General features: G+C 45.8%; 1 protein-coding gene and 1 long non-coding RNA gene across 3 annotated transcripts in view; one reads left to right on the top strand and one right to left on the bottom strand.

Annotated features, from left to right (window-relative positions):
- Positions 1-260: 260 nt before the first annotated feature.
- LOC138681052 (uncharacterized) lies at positions 261-24,019 on the top strand. The gene is made up of 3 exons (XR_011321880.1): positions 261-335; positions 22,623-22,737; positions 23,806-24,019. It is a non-coding gene; the product is annotated as an uncharacterized lncRNA (long non-coding RNA).
- The window catches only part of TDRKH (tudor and KH domain containing), a 34,336-nt gene continuing 33,134 nt past the window's right edge, over positions 23,079-24,280 (bottom strand). For both annotated transcript variants that reach the window (XM_069768236.1, XM_069768245.1), the window contains one exon: positions 23,079-23,225. In XM_069768236.1, coding sequence (XP_069624337.1) covers positions 23,173-23,225 — 53 coding nt within the window. In that variant the 3' untranslated portion in view covers positions 23,079-23,172. The remainder of the gene's footprint in view (positions 23,226-24,280) is intronic.

Raw genomic sequence — 24,280 nt, 5'->3', positions numbered from 1 at the left:
GATCTGATTTGAGTTGAATGTAAATGTCTTGTTCTGATAACATATCGAATATAGCTTTTGTGTAGTCACATTTGTTAAACACTACTACCGATCCACCTTTATCCGACATTTTTATGATAATGTTGGAGTTACTGCGAATTTTTTCTAAATGATTCACGTTCACATTTGCTCAAATTCAATTTAGGATGGAAAATAAATATATCCGATTTCAATGCTAAATTACGTATGTCTCTTTCAACATTTTCTTGGAATCTGTCCATAGCTTCAGTTCTGGTATGAACCGGATAAAATGTTGGATTTTTAGTCCTGAACGAAGAGACAAAGTTTCCATCTTGGTGAGTTTCCTTCTGAGTATCCAATTCCATAAGACATAACCCATTTTGTTCAGCAAAACCCATGCCTGTGAACTCATTGATATTGTGGGGCACAGATGAATCAGGGGTTCCTTTTTCAGAAAAAAAATGCTTTTTAACCGTCAAATCTCTCACAAATTTGTTAATGTCTTTAAGTGTTGAAAAGATATCCAAATTGGTTTTGGTGGGGGCAAAGTTTAAGCATCGGGATAATAGTCTTAAATCAATAGCAGAAAAAACGCAAGATGACAAATTGATGACATCTAGCGAGGTGTTTTGTTGTAACTCCTCAATCGATTCTGGAATATAGCAGGCACCTCTGTGGTGTTTTCTGCTGCTCCTCCTGATGCGTTTTTTTGATGCATTTTTTGAATAACCAATGTTACTTTGTCTGGATTTACGATAATAACTAGTCTGAGATTTGGAATTGGTGTTTGCTTGTTGTACATGTGTGCCATGATTCGATGAGTCCACAGAGACATCAGATGTTTCTAGATCTGACAATGAAAACGTGACTTGATTGCGATGTGCAAAACAACGATTGCGTCTCTTTAGAATAGATTTGGGTGGATTTACTTGCTTTTCCCATCTTCCCCACTCGTATACTTGTTTGTTGGTATCGTCAAAAACATCTCGATTAAATTTACGTTTTTTGACTGCAATAATGGATTCCTCTAGAGCATGTAGATTAGATTTTAGGTCTTTTTGAAAGTCCAGATATTCCTGACTAGTTATAGAAGATTTTAATGATGATAAATCTTTGTCAAGATTGTTTTTTATGGTCAGCAACTCCTCATTTTCATGTTTAACAATAAGTTGCATTAATTGTTTTGAACATGTTGAAAGAATTGAGTTCCAATTAGTTACAAAGTCATCATTACCGTATTTTTCGGACTAAAAGACGCACTTTTTCCCCCCCAAAAAAGGGGGGAAAATGGGGGGTGCGTCTAATAGTCGCAATGCAGTCTTACCGTGGCGGCAGAGGTGCGGTGGCAGAGGTCCGGTGGCAGAGGTGCGGTGGCGGGGGTGTTATCAGTGGTGGCGGCCATTTTCCGGAGGCCGCGCGTGCGCAGATGGAGCGCTCTGCTTCCCGGGGCTTCAGGAAAATGGCCGCCGCAATCTCCATCTGCGCACACGCGGCCTCCTGCGGCCTTTTTCCTGAAGCCCCGGGAGCAGAGCGCTTCATCTGCACACGCGCGGCCTCAGGAAGATGGCCGTGCCCACCGATAACAAGAGGATTCACCCGGCTCTGCTACATACCGGGCCTGCTGCATCACCATACCGGGGAAAGGGACCCCGCTTACTGCGCCTCCTCTGCTGCCACACCCCCGCCACCGCACCTCTGCCGCCGGACCTCTGCCACCGCACCTCTGCCACCAAGGTAAGCCTGCATGGTAAGCCAGGGACCCCTCTCACGCCATACCTCTCACTGCACCTCCTGATCCCAGCACCTCCTGATCCCAGCACCTCCTGATCCCAGCACCTCCTGATCTCAGCACCTCCTGATCCCAGCACCTTCTCATCCCAGCACCTTCTCATCCCAGCACCTTCTCATCCCCGCACCTCCTCATCCCAGCACCTCCTGATCCCAGCACCTTCTCATCCCAGCACCTCCTCATCCCAGCACCTTCTCATCCCAGCACCTCCTCATCCCAGCATCACCCCACCTCTGCCGACACCTTGCCTCCTGTGACCCTGCTCTGCCACCGCCATCCCTCAGGTAAGATACTGTAAATTCGGACAATAAGACGGACCCCCATCTTATAAAAAATCTTTTTTTCTGCAATTTTCACCCCAAATTTGGGGTGCGTCTTATGGTCCGGTGCGTCTTATAGTCCGAAAAATACGGTATATACCGTAGTAAGTATCTTTTTAATTCTCAAACCTCGCGGAATAATGTCTTGTTCAAGATAATTTACAAGGGTGGTTTGATCCCACCAAATGTGAGTTTAATTTAAAGATGATTTTTCTATTGAATGCATGATGTTAAGTATATCAGGAGAAGTATCCATATTTTTATGCATGGACTGAAAGACCTGTGCTGCTCGTTCCTTTCTCTAGCCCACCTGCTCTACCTTTGCTCCTTTCATTCTCTGTGGGGTTGTAGGAGGTAACTGAGCCCAGCTCTCACCTATCCCACCTGCTCTACCTTTGCTCCTTTCATTATCTATGGGGCTGTAGGAGGTAACAGAGCACAGCACTCCTCTATCCCACTTACTCTACCTTTGCTTCATTCATTCTCTGTGGGGCTGGAGGAGGTAGCAGAGCCCAGCACTCACCTATCCTACCTACCCTACCTGTGCTCCATTAAATCTCTATAGGGCTGTAGGAGGTAGCAGAGCCCAGCACTCACTTTTACCATCTTCTCTACCTCTTGTCCTTTCTTTCTCTATAGGGCCGTAGGAGGTAGCAGAGCCCATTACTTACCTTTACCAACTGTTCTACCTCCTGTCCTTTCATTCTATATGGGGCTGTAGGAGGTAGCAGAGCCCAGCACTAACCTTTACCACTTGTTCTACCTCTCATTTAATTCTCTGTGAGCTGTAGGAGGTAAAGCCCAGCGCTCACCTTTACCAACTGCTCCTTTCATTCTTTATGCATGTAGCAGAGCCCAGCACTCTCCTATCCTACATGCTCTACCTTTGCTGCATTCATTCACTATGCGGCTGTAAGAGATAGCAGAGCCCAGCACTGACTTGCTCTACCTCTGCTCCATTCTTTCTCACTGGAGCTGTAGAAGGTAGCAGAGCCCAGCACTCACCTATCCCATCTGCTCTACCTCTGCTCCATTTATTCTCTATAGGGCTTTAGGTGGTAGCAGAGTCTAGAACTCATCTTGCCCACTTGCTCTACCAATGCTCCTTTCTTTATGGATAGCAGGTAGCTGTAGAAGGTAGCAGAGCCCAGCACTTAGCTATCCCACCTGTTAGGATCAGGTGACCTTGGAGCAGCATGAAAAACTTTCACTGGAGTAGGTGGTAACTATACTGACCGCAAACCCTGATCTTATCACCGCAACTAGAAGTAGCCGTGGGGTGTGCCTAACAAAACCTAGACACCTCGACACAGCCGGAGGACTAAATACCCCTATAGATGGAGATAGGAATTTCTACCTTGCCTCAGAGCAGAACCCCAAAGGATAGGCAGCCCCCCACAAATATTGACTGTGAGTAGTAGAGGAAAAGACACACGTAGGCAGAAAACAGGATTTAGCAAATGAGGCACACACTAGCTAAATAGGAAAGGATAGGACAGGATACTAAGCGGTCAGTATTAAAAATCCTTCCAAAAATATCCACAGCAGAAAATACAAAAACTCCACCATCTAACTAAAGATTTGGAGCGTATATCTGCATCTCCAGAGAATCTAACAAGACCGAGAAAACACTGACACAGTCTAAGCTGGACAAGAGAAAAACAAATGAATAGCACAGAATATAAGCACACTGCATGTGTGCCACAGAAACAAAAACCAGACACTTATCTTTGCTGAATTGACAGCTGAACAGGAGAAGCCAGAAAGTGATCCAACACTTCAGAAGAAACATTGACAACTGGAAAGGACAAAAGAATCCTGCACACCTAAATATCCCAGTCAGAACTGCAATCAGTAGATACACCTGGCCAGGACTGTGACTCAGAGACAACTGCATTCCCACCTACAACCACTGGAGGGAACCCAAGAGCAGAATTCACAACAGTCCCCCCCCTTGAGGAGGGGTCACCGAACCCTCACCAGGGCCTCCAGGACAATCAGGATGAGCCAGATGAAAGGCACGGACCAAATCAGCAGCATGGACATCAGAGGCAAAAACCCAAGAATTATCCTCCTGGCCATAACCCTTCCATTTGACAAGTACTGAAGCCTCCGCCTCGAAAAACGAGAATCCAAAATCTTCTCAACCACATACTCCAACTCACCATCAACCAACACAGGGGCCGGAGGATCAACAGAGGGAACAACGGGCACCACATATTTCCGCAATAAAGATCTATGGAAGACATTATGGATAGCAAAAGAGGCCGGAAGCGCCAAACGAAAAGACAACGGATTAATAATCTCAGAAATCTTATGAGGACCAATAAACTGAGGCTTAAACTTAGGGGAAGAAACATTTCATAGGAACATAACGGGAAGACAACCAGACCAGATCCCCAACCCGAAGCCGGGAACCAACACACCGACGACGGTTAGCAAAACGTTGAGCCTCCTCCTGAGACAACACCAAATTGTCCACCACATGAGCCCAAATCTGCTGCAACCTGTCAACCACAGAATCCACACCAGGACAGTCAGAAGGCTCAACCTGCCCAGAAGAAAAAAGAGGATGAAAACCAAAATTCCAAAAGAAAGGCGAAATCAAAGTAGCCGAACTAGCCCGATTATTAAGGGCAAACTCGGCCAATGGCAAGAAGGCCACCCAATCATCCTGATCAGCAGACACAAAGCATCTCAAATAAGTTTCCAAAGTCTGATTAGTTCGCTCGGTCTGGCCATTTGTCTGAGGATGAAATGCAGAAGAAAAAGACAAATCAATGCCCAGCCTAGCACAAAAGGCCCGCCAAAACCTAGAAACAAACTGGGAACCTCTGTCGGACTCTGTTGTGAATTCTGTGGTCAAGCTCCCTCCTGTGGTCATGAGTGGTACTTCGGCTGGTTCTGTCTATGAGCTTCCTCTGGTGGATGTGAGTGGGGCTGCGGCCTCTGAGTTTCCTTCCTCAGGTGACGAGGTTAAGTCGTTAGGTGCTGCTCTATTTGACTCCACCTAGTTCTTTGTTCCTGGCCTCCAGTCAATGTTCCAGTATTGGTCTAGCTCTCTCCTGGATCGTTCTTGTGGCCTGTCTGCCCTGCATAAGCTAAGTTTTGCTTGTGTTACTTTTGTTTACTATATTTTCTGTCCAGCTTTGCTATATTGGTTTTTCTTCTGAGACGCAGAGGGAGCACCTCCGTACCGTTAGTCGGTGCGGAGGGTCTTTTTGCCCCCTCTGCGTGGTTGTTTGTAGGTTTTTGTGCTGACCGCAAAGCTATCTTTCCTATCCTCGGTCTATTCAGTAAGTCGGGCCTCACTTTGCTAAAATCTATTTCATCTCTGTGTTTGTATTTTCATCTTACTCACAGTCATTATATGTGGGGGGCTGCCTTTTCCTTTGGGGAATTTCTCTGAGGCAAGGTAGGCTTATTTTTCTATCTTCAGGGCTAGCTAGTTTCTCAGGCTGTGCCCGAGGCGCCTAGGTTTTTGTTAGGAGCGCTCCACGGCTACCTCTAGTGTGGTTTGATAGGATTAGGGATTGCGGTCAGCAGAGTTTCCACGTCTCAGAGCTCGTCCTATGTTAGTAACTATCAGGTCACTTTGTGTGCTCTTAACCACTAGGTCCATTGTGGTTCTGAATCACCTGTTCATAACAGTACTGGAGGCCCAAAGTACTAATGCTTCTCAATAGAGGGAAAAGAGAAGTTCTGAGACCATTTTTTTTTCTCTGTACTGTGTTTTGGCTTTCTTTTCCCCTAGACATTTGGGTGGTTCAGGACACAGGTGTAGTGATGGACATTAAAGGTCTGTCTTCTTGTATGGATCATCTCACTGCAAGAGTACAAAATATTCAAGACTTTGTGGTTCAGAATTCTATGTTAGAACCAAGAATTCCTATTCCTGATTTGTTTTCTGGAGATAGAGCTAAGTTTCTGAGTTTTAAGAATAATTGTAAACTGTTTCTGGCTTTGAAACCCCGCTCCTCTGGTGACCCAGTTCAACAAGTTAAGATCATTATTTCTTTATTACGTGGCGACCCTCAAGACTGGGCATTTTCCCTTGCGCCAGGAGATCCTGCATTATGTAATATTGATGCATTTTTTCTGGCGCTCGGATTGCTGTATGAAGAACCTAATTCAGTGGATCAGGCAGAGAAAAATTTGCTGGCTCTGTGTCAGGGTCAGGATGAGGTAGAGATATATTGTCAGAAGTTTAGGAAGTGGTCTATGCTCACTCAATGGAATGAATGTGCGCTGGCAGCAATTTTCAGAAAAGATCTCTCTGAAGCCCTTAGGGATGTCATGGTGGGATTTCCTATGCCTGCTGGTCTGAACGAGTCTATGTCTTTGGCCATTCAGATCGGTCGACGCTTGCGTGAGCGTAAAACTGTGCACCATTTGGCGGTATTATCTGAGCATGGACCTGAGCCTATGCAGTGCGATAGGACTTTGACCAGAGCTGAACAGCAAGAACACAGACGTCAGAATGGGCTGTGTTTTTACTGTGGTGATTCCACTCATGCTATCTCCAATTGTCCTAAGCGCACTAAGCGGTTCGCTAGGTCTGCCACCATTGGTACGGTACAGTCGAAATTTCTTTTGTCCGTTACTTTGATCTGCTCTTTGTCATCCTATTCTGTCATGGCATTTGTGGATTCAGGCGCTGCCCTGAATTTGATGGACTTGGAGTATGCTAGGCGCTGTGGGTTTGTCTTGGAGCCCTTGCAGTGTCCTATTCCATTGAGAGGACTTGATGCTACGCCTTTGGCCAAGAATAAACCTCAGTATTGGACCCAGCTGACCATGTGCATGGCTCCTGCGCACCAGGAGGATATTCGCTTTCTGGTGTTGCATAATCTGCATGATGTGGTCGTGTTGGGGTTGCCATGGCTACAAGTCCATAACCCAGTATTGGATTGGAAATCAATGTCTGTGTCCAGCTGGGGTTGTCAGGGGTTACATGGTGATGTTCCATTTCTGTCTATTTCATCATCCATCCTTTCTGAGGTCCCAGAGTTCTTGTCGGATTACCGGGATGTATTTGATGAGCCCAAGTCCAGTGCCCTACCTCCGCATAGGGATTGTGATTGTGCTATCGATTTGATTCCTGGTAGTAAGTTTCCTAAAGGTCGACTGTTTAATTTGTCTGTGCCTGAGCACGCCGCTATGCGGAGTTACGTAAAGGAATCCTTGGAGAAGGTTCATATTCGCCCGTCATCGTCGCCATTGGGAGCAGGGTTCTTTTTTGTGGCCAAGAAGGATGGTTCGCTGAGACCTTGTATTGATTACCGCCTTCTAAATAAAATCACGGTCAAATTTCAGTACCCCTTGCCGCTGCTGTCTGATTTGTTTGCTCGGATTAAGGGGGCTAGTTGGTTCACCAAGATAGATCTTCGTGGTGCGTATAATCTTGTGCGTATTAAACAGGGCGATGAATGGAAAACAGCATTTAATACGCCCGAGGGCCATTTTGAGAACCTGGTTATGCCATTCGGGCTTTCTAATGCTCCATCGGTGTTTCAGTCCTTTATGCATGACATCTTCCGAGAGTACCTGGATAAATTCCTGATTGTATACTTGGATGATATTTTGGTCTTCTCGGATGATTGGGAGTCTCACGTGAAGCAGGTCAGAATGGTGTTCTAGGTCCTGCGTGCGAATTCTTTGTTTGTGAAGGGGTCAAAGTGTCTCTTTGGTGTTCAGAAGGTTTCATTTTTGGGTTTCATTTTTTCCCCTTCTACTATCGAGATGGACCCTGTTAAAGTTCAGGCAATTTATGATTGGACTCAGCCGACGTCTCTGAAGAGTCTGCAAAAGTTCCTGGGCTTTGCTAATTTTTATCGTCGCTTCATCAATAATTTTTCTAGTATTGCTAAACCGTTGACTGATTTAACCAAGAAGGGTGCTGATGTGGTCAATTGGTCTTCTGCTGCTGTGGAAGCTTTTGAAGAGTTGAAGCGTCGTTTTTCTTCTGCCCCTGTGTTGTGCCAACCAGATGTTTCGCTCCCGTTCCAGGTCGATGTTAATGCTTCTGAGATTGGAGCAGGGGCTGTTTTGTCGCAAAGAAGTTCTGATGGCTCGGTGATGAAACCATGCGCCTTCTTTTCCAGGAAGTTTTCGCCTGCTGAGCGTAATTATGATGTTGGCAATCGAGAGTTGCTGGCCATGAAGTGGGCATTCGAGGAGTGGCGTCATTGGCTTGAAGAAGCTAAGCATCACGTGGTGGTCTTGACTGATCACAAGAACTTGACTTATCTCGAGTCTGCCAAACGGTTGAATCCTAGACAGGCTCGTTGGTCGCTGTTTTTCTCCCATTTTGACTTTGTGGTTTCGTACCTTCCGGGCTCTAAAAATGTGAAGGCGGATGCCCTGTCTAGGAGTTTTGTGCCCGACTCTCCGGGTTTGTCTGAGCCGGCGGGTATTCTCAAAGAGGGGGTAATTTTGTCTGCCATCTCCCCTGATTTGCGGCGGGTGCTGCAAAAATTTCAGGCTAATAGACCTGACCGTTGCCCAGCGGAGAAACTGTTTGTCCCTGATAAATGGACGAGTAGAGTTATCTCTGAGGTTCATTGTTCGGTGTTGGCTGGTCATCCTGGAATCTTTGGTACCAGAGATTTGGTGGCTAGATCCTTTTGGTGGCCGTCTCTGTCGCGGGATGTGCGTTCATTTGTGCAGTCCTGTGGGATTTGCCCTTGCCGATCCCGAAGAGGCCCTGGACACATATCTCTATGGATTTTATTTCGGATCTCCCCGTCTCTCAAAAAATGTTGGTCATTTGGGTTGTTTGTGATCGCTTCTCTAAGATGGTCCATTTGGTACCCTTGTCTAAATTGCCTTCCTCCTCTGATTTGGTGCCATTGTTCTTCCAGCATGTGGTTCGTTTACATGGCATTCCGGAGAACATCGTTTCTGACAGAGGTTCCCAGTTTGTTTCGAGGTTTTGGCGAGCCTTTTGTGCTAGGATGGGCATTGATTTGTCTTTTTCCTCGGCTTTCCATCCTCAGACAAATGGCCAGACTGAACGAACCAATCAGACCTTGGAAACATATCTGAGATGTTTTGTTTCTGCCGATCAGGATGATTGGGTGTCCTTTTTGCCTTTGGCTGAGTTCGCCCTTAATAATCGGGCCAGCTCGGCTACTTTGGTTTCGCCGTTTTTCTGCAATTCTGGTTTCCATCCTCGTTTCTCTTCAGGGCAGGTTGAGTCTTCTGACTGTCCTGGTGTGGATACTGTGGTGGATAGGTTGCAGCAGATTTGGACTCATGTGGTGGACAATTTGACATTGTCTTAGGAGAAGGCTCAACGTTTCGTTAACCGCAGGCGCTGTGTGGGTCCCCGACTTCGTGTTGGGGATTTGGTTTGGTTGTCATCTCGTTATATTCCTATGAAAGTTTCCTCTCCTAAGCTTAAGCCTCGTTTCATTGGTCCGTATAGGATTTCTGAGGTTCTTAATCCTGTGTCTTTTCGTTTGACCCTTCCAGCTTCTTTTTCCATCCATAACGTATTCCATAGGTCATCGTTGCGGAGATACGTGGCACCTGTGGTTCCATCCGTTGATCCTCCTGCCCCGGTTTTGGTTGAGGGGGAGTTGGAGTATATAGTGGAGAAGATTTTGGATTCTCGTATTTCGAGACGGAAACTCCAGTACCTGGTTAAGTGGAAGGGTTATGGTCAGGAAGATAATTCCTGGGTCTTTGCCTCTGATGTTCATGCTGCCGATCTGGTTCGTGCCTTTCATTTGGCTCATCCTGGTCGGCCTGGGGGCTCTGGTGAGGGTTCGGTGACCCCTCCTCAAGGGGGGGTACTGTTGTGAATTCTGTGGTCAAGCTCCCTCCTGTGGTCATGAGTGGTACTTCGGCTGGTTCTGTCTATGAGCTTCCTCTGGTAGATGTGAGTGGGGCTGCGGCCTCTGAGTTTCCTTCCTCAGGTGACGAGGTTAAGTCGTTAGGTGCTGCTCTATTTGACTCCACCTAGTTCTTTGTTCCTGGCCTCCAGTCAATGTTCCAGTATTGGTCTAGCTCTCTCCTGGATCGTTCTTGTGGCCTGTCTGCCCTGCATAAGCTAAGTTTTGCTTGTGTTACTTTTGTTTACTATATTTTCTGTCCAGCTTTGCTATATTGGTTTTTCTTGCTTGCTAGAAGCTCTGAGACGCAGAGGGAGCACCTCCGTACCGTTAGTCGGTGCGGAGGGTCTTTTTGCCCCCTCTGCGTGGTTGTTTGTAGGTTTTTGTGCTGACCGCAAAGCTATCTTTCCTATCCTCAGTCTATTCAGTAAGTCGGGCCTCACTTTGCTAAAATCTATTTCATCTCTGTGTTTGTATTTTCATCTTACTCACAGTCATTATATGTGGGGGGCTGCCTTTTCCTTTGGGGAATTTCTCTGAGGCAAGGTAGGCTTATTTTTCTATCTTCAGGGCTAGCTAGTTTCTCAGGCTGTGCCCGAGGCGCCTAGGTTTTTGTTAGGAGCGCTCCACGGCTACCTCTAGTGTGGTTTGATAGGATTAGGGATTGCGGTCAGCAGAGTTTCCACGTCTCAGAGCTCGTCCTATGTTAGTAACTATCAGGTCGCTTTGTGTGCTCTTAACCACTAGGTCCATTGTGGTTCTGAATCACCTGTTCATAACAGTACTGGAGGCCCAAAGTACTAATGCTTCTCAATAGAGGGAAAAGAGAAGTTCTGAGACCATTTTTTTTCTCTGTACTGTGTTTTGGCTTTCTTTTCCCCTAGACATTTGGGTGGTTCAGGACACAGGTGTAGTGATGGACATTAAAGGTCTGTCTTCTTGTATGGATCATCTCACTGCAAGAGTACAAAATATTCAAGACTTTGTGGTTCAGAATTCTATGTTAGAACCAAGAATTCCTATTCCTGATTTGTTTTCTGGAGATAGAGCTAAGTTTCTGAGTTTTAAGAATAATTGTAAACTGTTTCTGGCTTTGAAACCCCGCTCCTCTGGTGACCCAGTTCAACAAGTTAAGATCATTATTTCTTTATTACGTGGCGACCCTCAAGACTGGGCATTTTCCCTTGCGCCAGGAGATCCTGCATTATGTAATATTGATGCGTTTTTTCTGGCGCTCGGATTGCTGTATGAAGAACCTAATTCAGTGGATCAGGCAGAGAAAAATTTGCTGGCTCTGTGTCAGGGTCAGGATGAGGTAGAGATATATTGTCAGAAGTTTAGGAAGTGGTCTATGCTCACTCAATGGAATAAATGTGCGCTGGCAGCAATTTTCAGAAAAGGTCTCTCTGAAGCCCTTAAGGATGTCATGGTGGGATTTCCTATGCCTGCTGGTCTGAATGAGTCTATGTCTTTGGCCATTCAGATCGGTCGACGCTTGCGTGAGCGTAAAACTGTGCACCATTTGGCGGTATTATCTGAGCATGGACCTGAGCCTATGCAGTGCGATAGGACTTTGACCAGAGCTGAACAGCAAGAACACAGACGTCAGAATGGGCTGTGTTTTTACTGTGGTGATTCCACTCATGCTATCTCCAATTGTCCTAAGCGCACTAAGCGGTTCGCTAGGTCTGCCACCATTGGTACGGTAAAGTCGAAATTTCTTTTGTCCGTTACTTTGATCTGCTCTTTGTCATCCTATTCTGTCATGGCATTTGTGGATTCAGGCGCTGCCCTGAATTTGATGGACTTGGAGTATGCTAGGCGCTGTGGGTTTTTCTTGGAGCCCTTGCAGTATCCTATTCCATTGAGAGGAATTGATGCTACGCCTTTGGCCAAGAATAAGCCTCAGTACTGGACCCAGCTGACCATGTGCATGGCTTCTGCGCATCAGGAGGATATTCGCTTTTTGGTGTTGCATAATCTGCATGATGTGGTCGTGTTGGGGTTGCCATGGCTACAAGTCCATAACCCAGTATTGGATTGGAAATCAATGTCTGTGTCCAGCTGGGGTTGTCAGGGGTTACATGGTGATGTTCCATTTCTGTCTATTTCATCATCCATCCTTTCTGAGGTCCCAGAGTTCTTGTCGGATTACCGGGATGTATTTGATGAGCCCAAGTCCAGTGCCCTACCTCCGCATAGGGATTGTGATTGTGCTATCGATTTGATTCCTGGTAGAGGTAGGTCAAGCGTAGGACCTCGTATAAGAGAGATGCCGTAAAGTGGCTACGAGGTACACATAAATATGGCCATTTTTATGCGCTAAAAGCTCTCATTTTTCATATTTCTAGTGCAGTAATGCAGTTCAAATTTCGTGTTTTCAAGTTTGCATGTTTTGGCGCTGCAGTGTGCTGCCCTTTTTACTTAACAATGTTCCAGTATTGGTCTAGCTCTCTCCTGGATCGTTCTTGTGGCCTGTCTGCCCTGCATAAGCTAAGTTTTGCTTGTGTTACTTTTGTTTACTATATTTTCTGTCCAGCTTTGCTATATTGGTTTTTCTTGCTTGCTAGAAGCTCTGAGACGCAGAGGGAGCACCTCCGTACCGTTAGTCGGTGCGGAGGGTCTTTTTGCCCCCTCTGCGTGGTTGTTTGTAGGTTTTTGTGCTGACCGCAAAGCTATCTTTCCTATTCTCGGTCTATTCAGTAAGTTGGGCCTCACTTTGCTAAAATCTATTTCATCTCTGTGTTTGTATTTTCATCTTACTCACAGTTATTATATGTGGGGGGCTGCCTTTTCCTTTGGGGAATTTCTCTGAGGCAAGGTAGGCTTATTTTTCTATCTTCAGGGCTAGCTAGTTTCTCAGGCTGTGCCCGAGGCGCCTAGGTTTTTGTTAGGAGCGCACCACGGCTACCTCTAGTGTGGTTTGATAGGATTAGGGATTGCGGTCAGCAGAGTTTCCACGTCTCAGAGCTCGTCCTATGTTAGTAACTATCAGGTCACTTTGTGTGCTCTTAACCACTAGGTCCATTGTGGTTCTGAATCACCTGTTCATAACAGGACACAATATTCTCCGGAATCCCATGCAAATGAACCACATGCTGAAAAAACAACGGAACCAAATCCGAAGATGAAGGCAATTTAGGCAAAGGCACCAAATGAACCATCTTAGAGAACCGGTCACAAACAACTCGGATAACAGACATTTTCTGGGAGACCGGAAGATCAGAAATTAAATCCATCGAAATATACGTCCAGGGCCTCTCAGGGACTGGCAATGGTAAAAGCAACCCACTAGCACGGGAACAACAAGGCTTGGCCCGCGCACAAGTCCCACAGGACTGCACAAAAAAACGCACATCACGCGACAAAGAAGGCCACCAAAAGGACCTACCAACCAAGTCTCTGGTACCAAAAATGCCAGGATGACCAGCCAACACGGAACAGTGAACCTCAGAAATCACTCTATTAGTCCATCTGTCAGGAACAAACAGTTTCCCCACAGGACAGCGGTCAGGTTTGTCAGCCTGAAATTCCTGAAGAACCCGTCGTAAATCAGGGGAAATGGCAGAAAGGACCACCCCTTCTTTCAGAATACCGACCGGTTCTAAGACCTCAGGAGAATCAGGCAAAAAACTCCTAGAGAGGGCATCAGCATTAATATTCTTAGAACCGGGAAGGTACGAGACCACGAAATCAAAACGGGAAAAAAACCAAGGACCATCGAGCCTGTCTAGGATTCAGCCGTTGGGCAGAATCGAGGTAAATAAGATTCTTATGATCGGTCAAGACCACAATACGGTGCTTAGCTCCCTCAAGCCAATGTCGCCACTCCTCAAACGCCCACTTCATAGCCAACAACTCCCGATTGCCGACATCATAATTGCGTTCAGCAGGCGAAAACTTACGGGAAAAGAAGGCACACGGTTTCATCAAGGAACCAACAGGATCCCTCTGAGACAAAACGGCCCCTGCCCCAATCTCGGAAGTGTCAACCTCAACCTGAAATGGAAGAGAAACATCCGGTTGGCGCAACACTGGAGCAGAAGTAAATCGATGTTTAAGCTCCTGAAAGGCAGAGACAGCCGCAGAGGACCAATTCGCCACATCAGCGCCTTTCTTCGTCAAATCGGTCAAGGGTTTAACCACACTGGAAAAATTAGCAATGAAACGGCAATAAAAATTTGCAAAACCCAAAACTTTCTGAAGGCTCTTCACGGATGTGGGCTGAATCCAATCATGAATGGCCTGAACCTTAACCGGATCCATCTCTATAGACGAGGGGGAAAAATAAAGCCCAAAAAAGAAACCTTCTGCACCCCAAAGAGACACTTAGACCCTTTCACAAACAAAGCATTGTCACGAAGGATCTGAAATACCATCCTGACCTGTTGCACATGAGACTACCAATCATCTGAAAAAATCAAAATATCGTCCAAATATACAATCAAGAATTTATCAAGATAAGTCCGGAAGATATCATGCATGAAGGACTGAAAAACAGATGGAGCATTAGAGAGTCCGAATGGCATCACAAGGTATTCAAAATGGCCTTCAGGCGTGTTAAACGCAGTTTTCCATTCATCACCCTGCTTAATACGAACAAGATTATATGCCACCCGAAGGTCAATCTTAGTAAACCAACTAGCTCCCTTAATCCTAGCAAACAAATCGGAAAGCAAAGGTAAAGGGTATTGAAACTTGACCGTGATCTTATTAAGAAGGCGATAATCAATACAGGGTCTTAAGGAGCCATCCTTCTTGGCAACAAAAAAGAATCCCGCTCCCAATGGTGACGAAGACGGCCGAATATGCCCCTTCTCTAAAGACTCCTTAACATAGCTCCGCATGGCGGCATGCTCTGGCACAGACAGGTTGAAAAGTCGACCCTTAGGAAACTTACAGCCTGGAATCAAGTCAATAGCATAATCGCAGTCCCTGTGCGGTGGAAGGAAACTGGAATTGGGCTCATCGAATACATCCTGAAAATCAGACAAAAACTCTGGAATTTCAGAAGAGGAAGAAGAGGAGATTGACATCAAAGGAACATCATTATGAACCCCCTGACAACCCCAACTAGTCACAGACATGGACTTCCAATCCAACACAGGATTATGTACCTGCAACCACGGAAAGCCCAGCACGATAGCATCATGCAAATTATGCAACACCAGAAATCGACAATCTTCCTGATGGACTGGCGCCATGCGCATGGTAACCTGTGTCCAAAACTTTATTTTTAGCCAAGGGTGTAGCATCAATGCCCCTTAAAGGAATAGGGTTCTGCAAAGGCTGCAAGGGAAAACCACAACGCTTGGCAAACTCATGGCAAAGTCCATGAAGTTCAAGGCGGCGCCTGAATCCACAAACGCCATGACAGAAAATGATGACTATGAGCAGATCAAGGACACAGATAATAAAAATTTAGGTTGTACAGTACTGATAGTAATTGAACTAGCGATCCTCTTTGTCCGCTTAGGACAGACAGAAATGACATGAGAAGCGTCGTCACAATAATAACACAACCTATTCTGACGTCTGAAACCTTGTCGTTCTGTTCTAGACAGAATCCTATCACACTGCATTGGCTCAGGAATTTGCTCTGAGGATAACGCCACAGTGCGCACAGTTCTGCGCTCCCGCAAGCGCCGGTCAATCTGAATGGCCAGAGACATAGAGTCACTCAGACCGGAAGGTGTGGGAAACCCCACCATAACATCTTTAACGGATTCAGAAAGACCCTTTCTGAAAATTGCCGCCAAAGCATCATTTTTCCATTTAGTCAACACCGACCATTTTCTAAATTTCTGACAATACAATTCTGCCGCCTCTTGACCCTGAGACAGGGCCAACAAGGTCTTTTCAGCTTGATCCACAGAATTAGGTTCATCATATAACAATCCCAAGGCCTGAAAAAAAGAGTCTACATCAAGCAAAGCCGGATTCCCAGATTCCAGGGAAAATGCCCAATCCTGCGGGTCACCACGCAGCAGGGAAATGACAATTTTTGCTCGCTGAATGGAATCACCGGAGGATCGAGGTCTCAAAGCAAAAAAAAGTTTACAGTTTTTAAAACTCAAAAATTTGGACCTGTCACCAAAAAACAAATCAGGAGTAGGAATCTTCGGTTCTAAAACAGGAGTCTGAACAATATAATCAGAAATACCCTGTACCCGAGCAGCAAGCTGGTCCACACGAGAAGCTAATTCCTGAACATTCATGCTAGCACAAGGCTCTTCAGCCACCCAGAGATAAAGAGGGAGAAGACAAAGTAGACTGAAGAAAAAAAATGGCTCAAGACCTTTCTTCCCTTCTTCTGAGATACATTTAACTCATTATTGGCCAGTTGTACTGTTATGATCAGGTGACCTTGGAGCAGCATGAAAAACTTTCACTGGAGTAGGTGGTAACTATACTGACCGCAAACCCTGATCATATCACCGCAACTAGAAGTAGCCGTGGGGTGTGCCTAACAAAACCTAGACACCTCGATACAGCCGGAGGACTAAATACCCCTATAGATGGAAATAGGAATTTCTACCTTGCCTCAGAGCAGAACCCCAAAGGATAGGCAGCCCCCCACAAATATTGACTGTGAGTAGTAGAGGAAAAGACACACGTAGGCAGAAAACAGGATTTAGCAAATGAGGCACACACTAGCTAAATAGGAAAGGATAGGACAGGATACTAAGCGGTCAGTATTAAAAATCCTTCCAAAAATATCCACAGCAGAAAATACAGAAACTCCACCATCTAACTAAAGATGTGTATATCTGCATCTCCAGAGAATCCAACAAGACCAAGAAAACACTGACAGTCTAAGCTGGACAAGAGAAAAACAAATGAATAGCACAGAATATAAGCACACTGCATGTGTGCCACAGAAACAAAAACCAGACACTTATCTTTGCTGAATTGACAGCTGAGCAGGAGAAGCCAGAAAGTGATCCAACACTTCAGAAGAAACATTGACAACTGGCAAGGACTAAAGAATCCTGCACACCTAAATATCCCAGTCAGAACTGCAATCAGTAGATACACCTGGCCAGGACTGTGACTCAGAGACAACTGCATTCCCACCTACAACCACTGGAGGGAACCCAAGAGCAGAATTCACAACACCCACCTACTCTATCTCTACTCCATTCGTTCTCTATGGTATTACAGTAGGTAGCAGAGCCCAGCAATTCCCTATCCCACCTGCTCTATCTCTGCTCCATTCATTCTCTATGTGGCTGTAGGAGGTAGCAGATTCCAGCACTCACCTATCCCACATGTTCTAGATCGGCTTCTTTCAGTCTCTATGGGTCTGTATGAGGTAGAGGCCAGCACTCACCTACCCCACATGTTCTACCTCTGCTCCATTTCATTATGGGTCTGTAGGAGGTAGCAGAGCCCAGCACTCGACTACCCCACATGCTACACCTCTGCTCCATTCAGATTTGACTCTTAAGACATTGTGTTCTTGGGATTGCTGGCGGGCTCAGTGGTTGGACTAAATCAATAAATTTTATTTCATATCTTATCTATAGAGGATAGTATATTAACATAGTACAAAGCCTTTATAAGTAGTAACCATCCTCTCCTCATTCCCCCAGATAAGTGTCAGCCTCTCTCCACCTCCCCCCCCCAGATAAGGGTCAGCTTCTCTCCATCCCCCCAGATATGGGTCAGCCTCTTCTCATGCCCAAAGATAAGGGTCAGCCTCCCTGCAAAACACCAGATATGGGTCAGCCTCTCTCCATCCCCCAAATAAGGGTCAGCCTCCAGGCAGCACACCAGATATAGGTTAGCCTCTCTTCATCCCCCCCAGATAAGGGTCAGCCTCCCTGCAGCACAGCACACCAGATATGAGTCAGCCTCATTCCATTCCCCCAGATATGGGTCAGCCTCCCTGCAGCACACCAGATATAGGTAAGCCTCTCTTCATCCCCCCAGATATTGGTCAGCCTCTCTGCAGCACACCAGATATGAGTCAGCCTCATTCCATTCCCCCAGATATGGGTCAGCCTCCCTGCAGCACACCAGATATGGGGTCAGCCTCATTCCATTCCCCCAGATGAGGGTTAGCCTCTCTGCTGCACACCAGATAATGGTCTTTGATATGAGATGTCCTACATTATTGATTACCATACACTCCCTGACAGAAGTTATGTCACTTATACATGTTATGTAAATAAAAGCTTATACCATAAGGTTAACTTCATCCATTGGTTGTATAAATTATTCTTTTGAAAGCTGAAACCCTCAGAAATGTGGTTTAGGCTAAGAAAATAAATTGGCATCAATGCAGAAATATTGATCAGTTAATGGTCACAGAATGGTCAGATTTTAGCAAAAGTTTTGTCACCCACAGAAAGTTATGTGATATTCAAACAAATAATTAATTTAAAATACAAATATATGTTGCATAACTGTTGTGAATTCTGCTCTTGGGTTCCCTCCAGTGGTTGTTGGTGGGAATGCAGTTGTCTCTGACTCGCAGTCCTGGCCAGGTGTATCGGATAATTACAATTCTGACTAGGATATTTAGGTGTGCTGGATCCTTTAGCCCTTGCCAGTTGTCAATGTTTCTTTGGAAGTGTTGGATCTCTGCCTGGCCTCTCCTGCTTATCTGCCAGTTCAGCAAAGATAAGTGTCTGTTTCTTTTCCTGGGGCACACATGCAGTATGCTTATTTTCAGTACTGTTCGTTTGTTTTTCTTTTGTCCAGACTAGACTGTGTCTGTGTTTTCTCAGTCTGGTTGGTTTCACTGGAGTTGCAGATATACGCTCCTACATGTTTAGTTAGATGTAGGAAGTTTTTTGTATATTCTGCTGTGGATTGTTTGAAGGGTTTTAATACTGACCGCACAGAACTCTGTCCTATTCTGTCCTATCTAGCTAGAGTGGCCTCCTGTGCTAAATCCTGTTTCTTCTGCCTGTGTATGTTTTTTCCTCTCCGACTCACCGCCAATATTTGTGGGGGGCTGTCTATCCTTTGGGGATTTTCTCTGAGGCAAGATAGTATTGCGATTTCCATCTTTAGGGGTATTTAGTCCTCCGGCTGTGACGAGGTGTCTAGGTGTGTTAGGTACACTCCACGGCTACTTCTAGTTGCGGTGTTATGTTCAGGGTTGCAGTCAGTATAGTGGCCACTTTCTCCAGTGAAAGTTCTCATGCAGCTCCAAGGTCACCGGATCATAACACATAACATTGGTGAATGAAGTTGTGGTGCTGTTAGAATCATATTTAATATTTTGTGTGATTTCCATGAGCTTGAAGGACTGCATCCATGCGGTTCAACAATGATTCACACAATTAATGAAGTCATCAGGAATAGCAAAGGATGCAGTCTTATATGCCTCCCAGAGTTCAGGGCCGTAACTACAACTGGGGCACTGCCCCGGGGTCCCAACCACCCAACGGGCACTAAACTGATGGTAAAAAAATGGTATTTTAATACTTTAATTGCTCATAAAATACCCAGCTCCTATATTTCTGTCAATGTCACCCGGAGGACAGGAGACACTATCATGCGTAGCAGGCTTCACCACGTTCCGCACAACCTCTAGTGATTGAAATGTTGAGGGGCCCCACTATGTTTTGCCCCGGGGCCCCGAAGTTTATAGTTACAGCACTGCCAGAGTTCATCTAGATTCTTTGGTTTTGTCTTCCAAGCTTCCTCTTTCATCCTACCCCAAACATGCTCAATGATGTTCATGTCCGGTGACTGGGCTTGCCAGTCCTTGAGCACCTTGATCTTTTTTGCCTTGAGGAACTTTGTTGTAGAGATGGATGTATGAAATGGAGCACCATCCTGCTGCAGAATTTGACCCCTTTTATTTATGATTTGGAATATAAGAGGTAGCTAAGGCTACTTTCACACATCAGGTTTTTTTGTTGTAGGCAGAATCCGGCTAATGTTTGAAAAAACGGATCCGTTGCAAATAGTGGAAAAACTGATGCAACGGATCCCTTTTTCTGTAGGATCCGGTTTTTACTTTTAATATGGAGTTTACATTGAAGAGAGAGAGAGAGCGATATCAGAACGGAAAATCTGCATGATTTCAATGGAAAATGCTGTTAAATCCGGAGGCTGGATTCATCTTTTCACATCTGTTTCACACGTTTTTGGCCGGTTCTGTCGCTGTGCGCTTTTTTCGCCGGACGAAAAAAACGTTCATCTGGACATTTTCTCCGTCTGCCGGAATCGACTATTTGGACGGATCCGGAAAAAAACGGATGAGACGTCTGGCCATCAGGCACAATCCGGCGCTAATAAAACTCTGAGAAAAAAACGGATCCGTTTTTTTCAAAACTTGCCGGATTGTGCCTGAAACAAAAAACCTGATGTGTGAAAGTAGCCTAATACTTCTTGATATTTTAGGCTATTGATATTGCCTTCCACCTTGCAAATGTTTCGCACACCCCCATACTGAATGTAGCCCCAGACCATGATCTTTCCACCACCAAATTTAACTGTTTTCTGGGTGTATTTTGGATCCATATGGGCTCCAGTAGGTCTCCTGCAGTATTTGTGGCGGCTGTGGTGTAATTCTACTGAAGATTCATCAGAGAAATCCACCTTCTGCCATTTTTCCAGCATCCATCTGTTTAGCAGGCTGTGGGACTTTGCAAATGCCACACGGTTTTTTATTTGCCTTTTGTTTAGTGCTGGCTTCTGGGCACTGATTCGACCATGGAGGCCATTTCGAGGCAGAATCCTACAAACTGTTCTAGTTGACACAGGGACTTGAGGTGACCAGGCCTATTGGAGCTCTGCTGCAGTGGAAGAGAGGCCTGCTTTGGATTTTCTAACCAACAAACGTGACCAGTTGTCTTGTGGGGGTCTGCCAGACCTGGGCTTGTCAAAACACATCTCCAGTCTCTTCAAATCTTTTTTTTTTTAATTCTTTGTACTTGACGCTGAGACACATTAAGGGTGCCAGTCACCTCTGCAGTGGATCTGGTCTTTAGCCTCTTGAAAATCCAGGCTTTGGTCGCAGGGTGGATTTTTGGCATGTTGTCAGAGCTCAAGTTGCAGTTCAAGTGGGGTACTGGGTTTCTTTTTATACACACACACTAATTAACGCCAGTCTCACACGTCCAGATAATTCCGGTACCGGAAAAATCGGTACCGGAATTATCCGTGTCAGTGTGCTCACGTGGCATATCAGTGTGGCACACGTGCGGCATCCGTGTGCCGACTGGGTACCACACGCACCGTGCAGGAGACAGCGCTACAGTTAAGCGCGGTCCCCTGCATCTGGTGCTGAAGCCGCCATTCATTTCTTCTCTCCAGCAGCGTTCACCCCCCCGCTGTTAATAAAATACGTACCCGGCTCCCTCGCTGCTTCTTCTCCTCGCCGCAGCTTCTCCTGTATGAGCGGTCACGTGGTGCCGGCCATTACAGTGATGAATATGCGGCTCCACCCCTATGGGGGGCGCACAGGGGGTGGGAGGGGTTGGGGACAGGGATTTTTTTTTAAACACCAAAAAAAAAAAAAAGATTTTTCATATCTTCTCTCCAGCAAACGCTGCTGGAGAGAAGAAATGAATGGCGGCTTCAGCACCACGCTGGGGGGACAGTGCTTACTGTAGCGCTGTCTCCTGCATGGCACACGGACAGCATCCATGTGCGGTACGTGTTTTACACAGACCCATTGACTTTAATGGGTCCGTGTAATACGTGCGCTCCCGCAAACACTGACATGTCTCCGTGTTTTTCAAACGGACACACGGTCCGTGAAAACATGCTGACATGTGCAGAGACACATTGATTTTAATGTGTCTACGTGAGTCAGTGTCTCCGGTACGTGAGGAAACGGTCACCTCACGTACCGGAGCCACTGATGTGTGAAACCGGCCTAACAGATCATTTACTGAGCACAGGTGAGGATGTAAACTAGGATTGGGTGCATATATGACCAGGCGACAAAACTTTTGTCTTGCCAAAATCTGATCATTCTGTGTCCATGAACTGATCAATATTGATGCCAATTTATTTTCTTAACCTAAACCACATTTTGGAGGGTTTCAGATTTCAAAAGAATAATTTATACAACCAATGGATGAATTTAACGTCAGGTTATAAGCTTTTATTTACAACATGAATAAGCGACATATCTACACTCCCTGACAGAAGTTATTTGCTCAGTCGTGACCAGCATTTTCCTCTAGGCACCTGTAGGACGCCTGCTGTCCAGTCCCAGGTGTCTGTCACTGCTGCCCCTGGCATCCCCAAGTTGAGGAGACTCTGACTGAAGGTGTAGCCCAAATTCTCGCATCAGAGACCCCTCCATTAGATCTGTTGGTGTGACCCACATGAGTGGGTAGAATTTAATTAGTTATTTTCTGGTGTTCGTTTTCCCCAGACAGTAAAGTCCTCTATCCTCACAGACTCCTCAGTTTCCAGTACAAGCAAGGATGGGACGTTCTGCCCTGGTTCAGACTACTACCCAGTCAGCAGCTTTTTCTGGCTGTAGTCACCAATCTTCTAGAGCAAGGAGACCATGAGGTGAAAAATCACCAGAATGAAGAGCAGGGTGGTACTTTGTTCTATCAAGAGCTAAAACATCAGCGGTTTTACCTGCAGCTTTTCATGTGATTGGAGAAGACGTAGTCAACTATTTGTATGTGAGCTTGGCAGTCAAATCTCTTCCCTAATAAAGCAGATTTTTTTTTTTCTTAATTACAGTCTGGCAGCCATATTTGAGCTTGTGGAGAAGGACGAGTTGGGTTCTGGTGGGGGATCAACCATGAACAGAAGCATGCGTTAAGTGGGCAGTTTGGAGGAGTCCTCCGCAGTGAAGGTAGCTGCTGCAAGTGACTTGTCACCATATTTTTGTCTTCAGGGCACCTGCTCAGAGCAAACAGCTACGTCAGGTTTGCCTTTCTACAATTAGAAGACCACCAATGGTTCCCAACCTGCATATACAAGGTGTTCCTGGCAAAATCAGCCATTAACCAGGGGATAAAAGCCCCCAATAAAGAGAAATGGTAACGTAGAGCTGAATAAATTGTGCAGTGGGATGAGCCAGGCGATAAATTAACAAAACCTTTATTAACAGAAACAATATATATATATATATATATATATATATATATATATATATATATATATATATATATATATATATATATATATATATATATATATATATATATATATATATATATTATACAACTTGTAAACATGGCAAACGGCACCGTGCAAAAAAGCAAACTGTGGCCAGAGGGGGCACTGCTCAGGATTCCTCTTCTATCACGTTGATGTCACTGCTGGAGCTCAGGAGCATGTCTGCGGAGAGACATAAAGGCAGGAGTTAATGAGAGGGAGGGATCAGAGGACAGAGCATAAGAGGGGGCCGAAGCGTCACAAGGATAGAGGAAGCGAGAAAGAAAAAAGGGAGCCAAAGTGTCACAAGAAGGATGGAGGATGCGAGAAAGAGGGAACCAAAACATAAGGATGAAAGGAGGGAGCAAGGGTTCCTGTACTATAAGAGGGAGCGCGTAAGAGAGCCGAAGCATCATAAGGATGGAGGTGGCAAACCGGGTCCCTGTAGTGCAAGAGGGAGTGAGTAAGAGGGAACCGAAGCATCATAAGGATGGAGGTAGCGAGCAGGGTTGCTGTAGAGTTAAGAGGGAGCCAAAATATCACAAGGATGGAGGGAACGAGCGGGGTCCCTGTAGTGTAAGAGGGAGCGAGAAAGAGGAAGTCGAAGCGTCATAAGCAACATAAGCATGGAGGGAGCGAGCGGGGTCCCTGTAGTGTAAGTGTTGAGGAGAGCCATAAGATCAAATACTTAACCTCAAGACATAAGAGATTGAGAGAAGGAATCCATAACATGTATTGTTTAACCTTACATAAGCTTTCTCAGACCAAAGTGAGACCCTAAAGATGGCTGCCATTTCCTGTATCAGCACACCATGTGCTGGTATCCAAGATGACGCCCACCCTGATGACCTCATGGATCCGCCCACAGTGACGCCCACCTTGATGACCTCATGGACCAACCCACCCTGATGACCTCAGGGATCCACCCATGGACTTGCTCATTGCCCAACCCACTAACCAATGGGATACATCCGATCACTCCCATTTTAGAGCTAACCGAGCCCCCCTTACAGGGGTTATATAAACCTGTGTTCTGACTAAATAAAGCCCCTTGGAGCTGAGCCATAGATTGATCAAGGAGAGTTTACATCTGACTGTGTGTTGTCATATGTTATTTCTTTGGTGCGCACCTGATCAATATCCATTAGGCCAGGGAGTAGGCAACTAGAGAGAACATTTTATTAATTGTTCAACCTAACATATTTGGCTGCCCAACCTGGGGCCAGCAGAGGAAGAGC

The sequence above is a fragment of the Ranitomeya imitator genome, chromosome 1, assembly GCF_032444005.1.
Source record: "Ranitomeya imitator isolate aRanImi1 chromosome 1, aRanImi1.pri, whole genome shotgun sequence".
Lineage (NCBI taxonomy): Eukaryota > Metazoa > Chordata > Amphibia > Anura > Dendrobatidae > Ranitomeya > Ranitomeya imitator.
Note: the sequence above shows the minus strand (reverse complement) of the source record. Positions and strands in the feature narration are given on the sequence as shown.